The 11,741-nt window shown below is 38.6% G+C and overlaps 1 protein-coding gene across 5 annotated transcripts in view; it reads right to left on the reverse strand.

The window, feature by feature from the left end:
* Positions 1 to 11,741, reverse strand: part of LOC138022841 (cellular tumor antigen p53-like) — a 32,164-nt gene that overhangs the window by 18,880 nt on the left and 1,543 nt on the right. For 4 of the 5 annotated variants that reach the window (XM_068869817.1, XM_068869819.1, XM_068869818.1 and 1 more), the window contains exon 2: positions 10,903 to 11,025. In XM_068869817.1, the coding sequence (XP_068725918.1) occupies positions 10,903 to 10,963 (61 nt within the window). In that variant the 5' untranslated portion in view covers positions 10,964 to 11,025. Of the gene's footprint in view, positions 1 to 10,902; positions 11,026 to 11,130; positions 11,150 to 11,741 lie in introns of those variants that run through there. The other variant, XM_068869815.1, reaches the window with a different exon arrangement.

Genomic DNA, 11,741 nt, shown 5'->3' on the forward strand with positions numbered 1-11,741 from the left:
CGTAAGGGATTCTGACTTTTCCCTGGTTGCGAAACTTTTAGGTGATCAATGTTTTAGTAAAGAAATTTATAGCGGTTTACCATTGACGAAGAACCCAAAAACCTAAACACATATTCTGGCACCGAGTATTGTCGTTAATTGTGTGCCTCTGAATTTTCCACATCAAGGCTCTAATGCAGAAGATTTGTCAGTGTTTGGATGGAGTAACTTGAACTTCAGTGTTAGCCAACGAATAGAAAACAATTAACGCTGCTTTAAGATAACGTTTTCCTCAACAGCAGCAACAAGAAGGGATCCCTAGCTCTTTTAAATGTGTTCATTTTCCCTATCTACAAGAAGGCGAGACATCTCTAATAATCTAGAAAGATGAGCGCTATAAATGTATAATGAGAGATTTCATATATTAAAGAAAAACCGTTACGGAGGAAAAGTCCAGTTATTATCTTATATCAGTTTAATATTAAGTAATGGTCCGGCTAAGAAGCAGGCAGAAAAACAATAGCCCGCGGCAATAGCGTCGGTTAGTTAAAATGTGCCAACATTTTTAATCAAATTAAGTTCGGCTGTTCCCATTGGTGTAAGCAGCTAAAAGCGCGAAATTTGAATTTCAATGAAAAATGTAATCGACTTGCCGTCTAAAAAATTAGATTCTGTTTCGTAGAACAAATCATTATGCCTTCAAAAACTATGTTTGTAAATATCGTCAAGATTCTATGCGCCATTTGCCGATTGGCGAATGGCGCATAGAACAATGCCCAAATTTGGCCGAGAGACAGAGATCAAGGGCATGGGGAAGAAGAAATCCAAAAAAGGCTTTTTTTTCATTTTTTTCTCATCTTTTTTCGACATTTTCCGATATTAGCCAATCAGATGCCTCGATTGGAGCAGCAGCTTCTAAGTACTTTTGCCGCTGGGCTGCCTGCTTCTTAGCCGGACCATTACTTAAATAGGACAAAAGCAAAGATGTGATGACGCTTTACGCCGGTTTCTGACCGTTTCGAGGTTTTCCATTTATCTCTTATAGGCTGTTCTGTTATTGATCGAAATATCATCGACGAGGGTAAGAACTGATTATTGCCAAATCTTTGGAAATCCTTGTATGGAATATTGCTCTTTTGTCGGGATGAAAGCCGGGATGGGATTTTCAAAAAATAATTAAGTACCGAAGTACAATACTGTAATTATAAGAGCAGATTAGGATCGTCACGCGTTTGTGGTTTGTATACGTATTGTTTGATTAGCCATGGGAATATACTATGAAGTGTGCACACATGAGTATCTCCATAGTCGGAAATGGCTTTATAAATTCTATATTTCGAATAAAAGAGGCAAAAAATATTCTCAGTGTTAGAATTGATCCTTCCTGAGCGACAATATGTGCAACACGAGATAGTTCGATCGTTGGCTGCCAATGAAGCTGAAGACGAAAACGGTTTGTGTAAAATATAGGCTTGACAATTCTTTAACACGACTTCAGGGTGGGGAAATTGTATACTTAAGCAAAAATATCGATGTACCGGGAAAAGCAGCTCCTGAACGAAAAATGAGCCCTGCAGCCTTGCGGCCGTGTGATGCCAGTCTTAAACATTTTGTCAGCGTTGGTAAATCTTCGAACCTGCTCTTAAGAGCTCTGTTTTAAATCCACGGGCTACAATTGGTAAAGCCCTTTTTTTGTTCAGAGAAAAAGCCTGACTCTCCATATTTATTTATTATTGCGCTAGAGCGCTTTGTAACTGAGTGTCGAAAGTAATTAGCGAATTGCTTTGGTTTATAATTACTTCACTCAGTGATTCGTTCAAAGTTCAAAGAAACCAAAACCAATCGTGGCTCGCGCGTGCACATTTTCCCGCACTAGGTTTGTGTCAGGTACGTGTAATTACTTCGAGTTTTGATTTGTTTACTGGATTGTCTCCGTCCTTTTTGATTGGCCAAAGTAATTACTTTGGTTTTGGTTTTACGACACTCGATTGAAACTCTCTCTATTACAGAAATCGTGCATGATTTATCACAGGAGACCATGATTAGGAGCGTACAACTTCACTGTATTTGTGGAACTGTGTTTTTCCAGACCGAGTTATTTGTAGACTGATTTTCCCGCGAAACCAGATCTTTCCAGCTAATCACATGCCTTGCATGAGAATTTATTGCCCATTGGATTGAGAATGGTCACTCGTGCAAGCCAAGTCTTATTTAAGAAAATAACTAAAAAATAGCTTGATCTGTGATAATGCCATTACAAAGACCTGGTATTGGAGTTGTAGGCTCCTTGTTATGGGTTCCTGTTTATCTGAGTGTATTAATATTTTCTGCTATCACACTATCTTCTTTCTGATATCTCACGAAATAAAGCTATGATAACCGCCAATTCGTATAAATGTGTATTCTTTAAGGCCCCGGTAAATGGCGTCAACTGTTCGTTTCTACGTCCGTTCGATTTTGTTGAACAGCGATCTTGAAACATGTTGAAACGAGGTTGACTCGAGGTTGAATGAGTTTAAAAGCCCTTAAACATTGCTTAAACAACCATTCAACATTTCTTTTGTTTTCGCAAATATTGAATGAAGTTCAAATTTTGCCTCCCTCTTACAACATTGTTGAGTATGGTGGTATGGGTAGTCGGCCTCTAAATGACGTATCCATATCCGTATATTCGTACCCATAGTAACAACCACGGCTGCAGCCTGGGACTGATGTTGAATCAAATCTTGAATGATAAGTTGAAAGCGTTTGCCCCCATGGCCCCATCAATCAACATCGTTTAACAAAATCAAAAGAATGTTGAAGCAAATGTTGAGGACGTTTGTCCGAGCCCTAAGCTACAATTGTATATTAATTAGTCCTAAAGACCTGGGCAAATTCATAAAGCTCACGAAAGGCCTTGTACTCAGTCCCAGGCTGCAGCCGTGGTTGTCACTATGGATACGGACATGGAATACGTCATTGAGAGACGGATTAGTGCGCATGCGCATGCACAACAATGTTGAAAGTGAGGGGCAAACCGCTTCAACTTCATTTCAACATTCACGACAAGAAAAGAAATGTTGAATGATTGTTGAAGCAAAGTTTAAACGCTTTTGAACTCATTCAACATCGATTCAACGTACTTCAACTCGGTTGAAAGGATGAAGCAAACGATTTCAACATCGCTGTTTAACAAAATCGAACAGATGTTGACGATAATGTTGAAGCTGTTTGGTGGGGCCTTAAGCTTAGATTTGAAAATGTTTAGCGGCTATGTTGTGAAGTTTGCTGACCGACCTTTTGCAGTCTTTAATATTGCTTGTTGCCGAGTGTTACTACAGTATTATCGAATAGTGTTTAAAACAGTATTGTCCCTGAGCGACAGCTAGCTAGCGGTATGGTGGTCAAGTGGCTAGGTGAAGGATTAATCAACATTCCCGGTTTGCAGTCCTATGTCCGTACACTTGGCTTATATATGAACATTTCCCATAATGCATATCAAGCTTTCAGTCTTCTGAATTAATTGCCGATGCGCCCTCTATCCCAGTCTTCTCTTTGTCAATGCAACAAGGAAACGATCAACTGAAGAACGGTAAGCTTTGGCTCCCAAGGTCGCGCACAAACAACAAATTGAGCTTACTATCCGTCTTTGAGTACGTGAGGATTTTTAGCTTGATTGAAATGCGTTGATGCCGCTGAATAATCGATTGTCACGTTTCAGACGTTTAACATTCTTGGCAAAAATCTCCTCTCGTCAGTTTTCCAAATTCAGTTCTTTATAGTAGTAGCATGCACAAAATAATCCCTTACCTTAATACCTTTGACTCAATGGTTCAAAGCCCTAACCAGATATAACATGAATGCTCCCCAATATAGGACGTGCGTTTTATTATCCAAGCGTCCAAGAATAGCCCACTTTCGATATATTAAAATTCAGTCCTAAACAAAAGGCATCATCTCGAGGCTCTGGGGAATAAACTCATACAAATCCTTATATTTATTCCCCATAGCCTCGAGATGATGCCTTTTGTTTAGAACTGAATTTTAATATATCGAAAGTGGGCTATTTACACTGAATTTAAACCGGTCAAGAACATTTTGTCTTTTTATAGAGTTAATTTTGGTCTGAACACGTGCTTTCAAGTTCCGAATCAGTGATCAAACACGCTTTGATTGGAAACAATTCGCTTATATATTCGAAAATCAATCTTCTCTGCGTTGTCCTGCTCCCCTGCTCATTCTTTTCTCGTTAGCCATCTCACCAGACCGAACTGAGCCAATTTTGAGTTAGAAGTTTGAAGCATTTATAGATGTGAAAAAATTTGCTACAAAACCTTACGACTGGCATCGGGAATTCCTGATAGATGAAATGCAAATTTGTTAGTAAAAAATGCGTTCGAGGCAAATTCTTTTATTGTACCTGACATCATCTGTGCAGTCATTTGTACAGGAAAATATAAATCTATTAGAAGCTCCTCTGCTCATTCTTTTCTCGTTAGCCATCTCACTAGACCGAATTGAGCCAATTTTGAGTTAGAAGTTTGAAGCATTTATAGATGTGAAAAAATTTGCTACAAAACCTTACGACTGGCATCGGGAATTCCTGATCATGAGATGAAATGCCAATTTGTTAGTAAAAAATGCGTTCGAGGCAAATTCTTTTATGGTACCTGACATCATCTGTGCAGTCATTTGTACGGGAAAATATAAATCTATTAGAAGCCGATGATTAGTCAACCTAATAAGGTTTTTTTTTTCAGGGTATGAATTACAATAAGTTTAGAACATGCTAGAACATTTGAAGAGATCCCGCGGTATGTGATATCAGCATAGACGATAATGATTTCCTGACTCTACACTAACAAAAATCGTTATCAGTATTGATTTTCAAGCTTCTGACTTTTGCTACAAAGCCCAAATTGAATGATATCGATAGAAATTTCAATTGTGCTCATAGAGTGCTTGTTCAGTTTCTAAAATATTTAATTAGTCTTTCAAGAAATACCGATTTTTAAGGGGGTCTTGTACAAAAATGACCAGGAAGGAAAAGTAGCCAATTCTTCGACGTTTGGCAAATAGTCAAGTTTAATTTATGATGCATAAACAAAGGACGGAAACCAATTAAAGAGAAAAATAAATTAGGCTAAAGTGGGAGGCACTTCAACACAGGGGACTGAAACCAGAGTACAATGAGAAAAACAGCTATAGGGGCAATTCAACAAACAAGTCAACGCAAAAATGTTTGGCGGGTTTGGGTCCGGGAATCGTACCCAGCAGGGGAACGGGACTGGCCAACACCGGTGAGTTTTCATGATATAATGCTGTGACAATATTGGAATCACAAGTGTGATTTCGTAGGCACAACCGTCCATAAAGATTAACATACTTATAACGAATTGTTTGTAAGAGGACCCATACAACGAAAGTTCTATAATTATAACCAATACGCAACATTGAACAAAGATTACAAGTTCTTATTCTATGTATGGACCGGAACGCAGAAATGTGACACTATACAAGACAACAATAGTTTCAAGTGATGCCATCACTTGCAATATTTGCCTATAATTTCCACTTATTCCTGCGGACATTGATTATCAGGTTGTTGCAATAGTTTGCGTGCGATTCATTATATTCCCGGCCGCTTGTTGTATCGATCATTTGTAGCTGGTAACCTTCATGGTCATGTAATAAAATCCACAACAATAATGCCATGACGAAGAGTAGATAGAAATCAACTCAGCAGCAAGCCTTTGCGGCTACAATGCGTTTTTCAAATAGGAACATTTGAGGTTCATTTGCGTAAAACTTGAACTTAAGACCTCGATCTTGGAGGATTAATGTCTGCCGATAATGATCTACCTGTATGAAGCTCTCTAAGCAAGTGGTCTTGCTGAGAAAGAAGTCAATGATTAGAACCAGAGCAGTTATTAGCTGGTGTACGGGCTTTATCAAAGTGTACAGGCTTTATCAGGAATCACTTTTCTCTGAACTTGGCACCGATTTGAAAACGCTGCTATTTTGGTGAGCTATTCAAAGTGCCTTTCATTTCAACCAACTTGACAACTTGACAACAAGAGTCGTCTTTAAAACAAAAGTTTTCCACAACTTCGCGTACTTGGGAAAGGTCTTTACGTACCCTTTGCGATGTTTTTGTGGTCTTTTGCACACAATAACAACTGAAGTACAAAAGGGCTCGGGTTTTCGCTGAAAAGTCACAAGTGTTTCTTTTTGTAAATTAATTTGTCATTGAAAACCGCGACGAGACAGTGTTAAATAAACACAGTCACTCAATTAATTAACACCTCACGGTCGGTTTCCGACAATAATAAATATGGCAATAGTGAAAGTAGAAGTTGGAACAGAACCAAGTTCGTACGCACACAAAGAACTGAACAGCAGATGTCGACACGTTCAAGATTCTTCCGCAATGACTTCATTGACATTTTTCCTGTCAGAGGAAAACATGACCTATATAGACAGGCAATTGCTGTCATGGTTTAAAACCTGGTTCAAACAAAGTCAAATAGTTACTTGATGGCCTCATAGACTACTTGACTTAACAGCAGCTAAAACACGCTGGAATAGATATGCACATTTCAAAGACTTCCACTGATTTAACCGGTTATGTAATGCTGTGGTTTATCGATCGAAAAAAAAAGGTGCTTGTGATATACACGTCAGTTATATAGTAGTTACACAATAACTGCGGAAAATTAAAAGAATGTATTAATTAGGATGAAATGTGAGTTCTAAAGGCCCACTTTGCCATCTTTGTCATGGGACTATCACCCTGATGTTCTCATGAGAAATAAATGCTCCGTGACCCTGACAAAAGTGTGGACAACAAAGTGAGTGAAAGGAATCGTTTCAAATTGAGGGTTTTTTCCCTGTGAAAGTGCTTGACTTTCGGGTTTTCCCAGCTAAGCAATTCTAAGCAACAAGTCTGTTCTGTGACGGGAAATGATCTCGTTAGTTGAAAAAGAGATTTTAGCTCTCATGAAGAAGACAATATGCTCGCGTCACCATATCACCTTGTAAAGAACTCTCTTAAAAATACTCATTTTGTTTCTTTTGGCATCTGGGCACTCGAAGGAAGTTCCTTTAATAAGCAATCGACTCGCTCTCCAACCGTCCATCCGTGTGACACGATTAACTCAGTTGCGGCTAACTTACCACCCGCGACGTAAACTCATCATCCCAAAGTTCAAGATACCCTGAATATTCAGTTAATGCCCAGTCCGAAATATTTGTTTATTAAAAGTCAGGTTAGAGTATATTTGTAAAATCATGGTTAAGTTCTGTAGTAAGGTTATTCACGCTAATATTAGTGAGGTCTTGCTGTGCAACTCACTGATTTGACTTTTGTGTCCATGAAAAATCATTGCATCCTCACAGCTTTAATTTCCAATAACTTGAGGACCAGACATTCGCCTGTGTTTTCTCTTGTCTGGACTCAATGTTTCTTAGGTATTTTCTTTCCTTACAATTAATCCTGTTAAGCAGTAAAACCACGCACAAAGGCAACTGTAGTTGCAACAAGCTTATACGCACCGGTTAAATAGGTGGAATAGCTGCGTTATTGCACAACTCGAAAGCACAACTTGAAGCAAAATCTTACACTGAAAACCTTAAATCGGTACCAGGTCAGTTTCAGTGATATGAATGCATATTTCATAAGGAGGTCAAGAAAAAATCACTACCTACCAGAGGATGATATAAGACGCAACAGGTTCTTAAAGTTTGCCAGCTTTGGTCTTCGGTATCTTTCTGTAACACACACCTTATTTTTTGTGATGCACTCAGTGCCAGTTTAAACAAACGCTGGATTAAAATGCCATTCAACGCTAGTCTTCATATTTCTTTTGATACATTTGCTTTTGAGCTTAAAGCTGCTTAACTTGCATGTTATCTGTGACCGAAATAACCTGGTAGATTTTTTTAGGAAGCGGAAAACATTTCTCTTTTGTTATTGGCTACAAGTGAAACTTATTCTCATCTGGTAAAGTACTTCCTACGTCAGTAGGCCGCGATGGCGTAGAATAGAATACATAGTGTCACATTTGATTGTTGAAAGATTTTGACCAAAACAAATGATCTTCCACTGAATAAAAACCGTGACGAAAGTTATGAAGCAGTGCGCGAAGCATGAAAGGAACTGGCGTTCAATTCAGACCAGGAGGTAGGAAGGGGAGCAGTGTTGGCGCATGCGCTGTTCACTCTTATAGAACGCGTTCGATTCCGTTACTAACTCAAGATCATCTGTGCGTTGAGTTTGTTGGTCCTCTTCTCTGAGGTTTTGTCAAGGTATTCTGGTTTCAGCCGCCAATATTTGGCTGATTTGATTAGATTTGCAGTTAGTAGAGCACTTGTGTTCAGATTGATAACACCAGTAAAACTTTATCGTTATTGCTATACGGTTATTATTTTCATTCTCACCAAGACCAAGGATAGAAAGATGGTGATGACGACAGTTGATCGATCGGACGATGATGACGTTCATGAGGCTCATGAAAATGAAGGCGTTGATGACAGAAAGAAAACGAGAAAAGCGAAAATTAACTCTTCGATTCAGGATTTTTAAGTTAAAATCAGTAAACTAAAATTGGAGATTCCCTAACTGCCGAAGGAGTCTAATCAGACTCTTCAGTCATGAAATGCAATGACTTCGATCTTAGCCCTGGACCCATTGGGAGAAAAGTCGTGTTTCTGGCAGCGCTTTATACCATGCATTGCCAATAGAAATTACGTTTAGAAGAAGCCGTAAGGAGCATTGAAATGGTTCGAACTTAGTTCAAAAAGTGAAAAGTGACGTAGTGGAAGTTTGGATAGTTTTACGGTAAGCTATGAAAATTGGAGTCAGTAATCAGTTGGTTAATAAGTGAAAACACTTTACAGTAATCATTGGTTGTTCCATTTGTGTCGAAACAACAAAATCTTGTGCTTTCTGGACCAACTCAGACATCCAACTGTGGTCGGAGAGAACACGAAAAGAAAATCATGATGATGCGATGATTATCTAGCCAAAACTATTTATGCATTTCGGCATATTCAAGTGAACAGAATGTCATTAGCTGTAAACTGAGGGTTTTGCTAAACACAGGCCTGCGGCCCACAATGAACGTGTGATCGCGGTTAGTATACGTTTGGTAGCCATTTCAAACATTGCAATCACCGGTTTCAATTCAGGGACCGTTTAGTCGACGTTTGATCATACAGAGGAAAACGATTATTGATTACACAGCGAGAAACAAACAGCAGTTAACGTAAAAATAGAACTGTAGAGCTGACCCTTTTGAAGTCGGTTGAACTAATTTTACTTGCCTAATTTGCAAAACGACCCCTCTTTGCTAACGGGTTTTGAAAATGGAGAGATGTGTGAAAGTTTTCTTCTGATCAAAAATCGATTAACGGTCCCGGAATTGAAACCGATCGCAATGATTGAAATGGCGACCGAACGTATACTTTAACGCCCACCACGATCACATGTTCACGGTGCAAAATTGGGCAGGCCCCTTGATAAAATTAAACCGCTGGACAATAAACAAATTTACAAAACACCCCAAAACATTGATTTGTGCGATAAGCATTGGGTTTTTGTATTGCTTGAAACGCGAACGAGATATTGCCATTAAACCGATTTTAAGCTGCGTGAAGCTTTCAGGTGTACCCCCGCCTTAATAGATTACTTTGAATTCCCTTTCATATTTCAGTTACACTTTCAAATGAAAGCCAATATCTAAAATCTTGTAAAACATATACATTTAGCTATTGTAAATTTAAAAAAAAGAACTCAGTGAAAAGAAAGAAATTTTTTTCATGGTGGTACAGATAACCCTCGAAGACATAAGCTTGAAACGAAGTCAAGCACGTTTGTTTAGCTTCAGTGAAACACGTGAACAGACTTGCCAATGCAAGTGAATAGCATGTGGCGACCTGTGATCTGTGGTCAGTCGAGGCAGGCTTCAACGTGATTCTGCAATAATCCTTTGCTCTCCTTAAAGGGAAACTGTCACGAGAAGCGCATGCGCTAGCGTCTTGTGAAAACTTGAAAAGTTTTCAAGTTGAATCGACAAATTCAAAATGGTGTCCACTGGGGAGGGCCATGGTGGACAAAGGAGAAACTCCGGCGAATATACGTGACTCACGCGTGAATCCATGATGGCGGCTAGAATTTTCCGTGGGCTCGAGAGTAAACAAACTCGAGCATGCGCAGCTCATGACAGTGCCCCTTTAACACGAGTGCCTCCAATGATTAACGAAAATTTAAATTTAAATGTATTTTTGAGACTAAGTTTGTCAACCAAAATTACTTTACAAGAGGTAAAAGTGTGCATACCGTGAAAAGAAAGGTAATTTTTTATTTATTTCCCATTATAACTGAAAGTACTTGAAGTTGCGGCCTTTAAATTACAGCGGCCAATTCACCAGGACTCAGGAATGCCAAAAATGCTTTTTAAATTAATAAATAAGATTTGACAAAACTTTTGAATAGTTTTCCTTGGATGTTTGTTGGAAAAATATCGAACTGAGAGCCAATCTAAAGTTGACTTTTTTAACGACATGAACTAGGTTTAGGGGTCTTTTATATTGGATAAAAAGGGGAATTTCAGATTTATTATGGAAAACCTGTGCATTTTTCCGCGTTCAGATTTATTTCCTCCTTAATCCCGAACAATAAAATTCCGCAACAAATGCAAATTCTTGTTTGATCTTCCGTTTCAAGCGGTTTGTCAATATAACGTATCGCTCGACATGAAAGCTATCATACCACTGAAGTCATGCATAAACAATGAATGCATCGGGCGGTACTGATGCTGCAGTCACTGACGGAAGTCAATGCGTGAAAATATATCAAGCTCTGATTGAGTGAACTGGTAAATCTTAGCGCAAAGTGAACTGCTGAATGATGTTAACTTCAAAAGAAAACTTTCTTCATACCTTTTCGCTGGCGTTCTTGTAAGGAAGCAATGGCTTTAATCCCGTTACGAACTGTGGCCATTCTTATTCAATGTACCGAGTCGCTGGAAATGCAATGTTTCGGTAGAAAAGGTATTTATTTAGCTGAAATATAAAAAAAAAGAAAACAGTTTTGTTCCAGTGACTGGTAAATCTTAAGACATTAAGAATGATAACAGGAAACACCTGTTTTGTGAACCCTTAACAGACCTTAACATGTGATTTAAAAACCATGTAGGGAGATGAGGCAACAAGTCACGTTTCTTCACTTTGTCAAAAAGAACCAGTGTACGAGTCCTTTCTTTTTCTGCAAAAATTGATTCAGCAAAAGATAGAGAGGAGTTCTCCTATGTTGAATTTTCATTGTAGTCATGATTTTAATAAAAATTGATTTAATTATGCTCATTGTTCTTACTAAATTATTCAGATCGATATTAAACCCATATTGGTGGGTCAATTAAACGGACCGTATTCTACCGCACAGTCCTCGTAATCCCATTGTCCGTTTCCTCACTCATTTCGATTGCCTCAGAGATATGAAACAAATATATTTCGCACCAAGATTTCTCGGTCCGAATTGTAAGGTTCGGCCCCTTTTTTCCACTTCGTACTTCGCACTTAGGCCAAAAATTGTCTAGTGAAAATAACAAAGTTCCATCTTACGGCAATTGCAAGATCGTGAAAAATGTTACCTTTTTGATTGTCTAGATCAAATTAAGTCCAAATATACTGATATTGCGTGTGACCTTCCTATGACAAACAGAGTATTTCCTAGTCACGAAGCTATTATATTTAGTGCTGTTAAATTGCTGGTTTTTCCA

This window comes from Montipora capricornis, chromosome 11 (genome assembly GCF_036669925.1).
Source record: "Montipora capricornis isolate CH-2021 chromosome 11, ASM3666992v2, whole genome shotgun sequence".
In the NCBI taxonomy this organism is placed as follows: Eukaryota; Metazoa; Cnidaria; class Anthozoa; order Scleractinia; family Acroporidae; genus Montipora; species Montipora capricornis.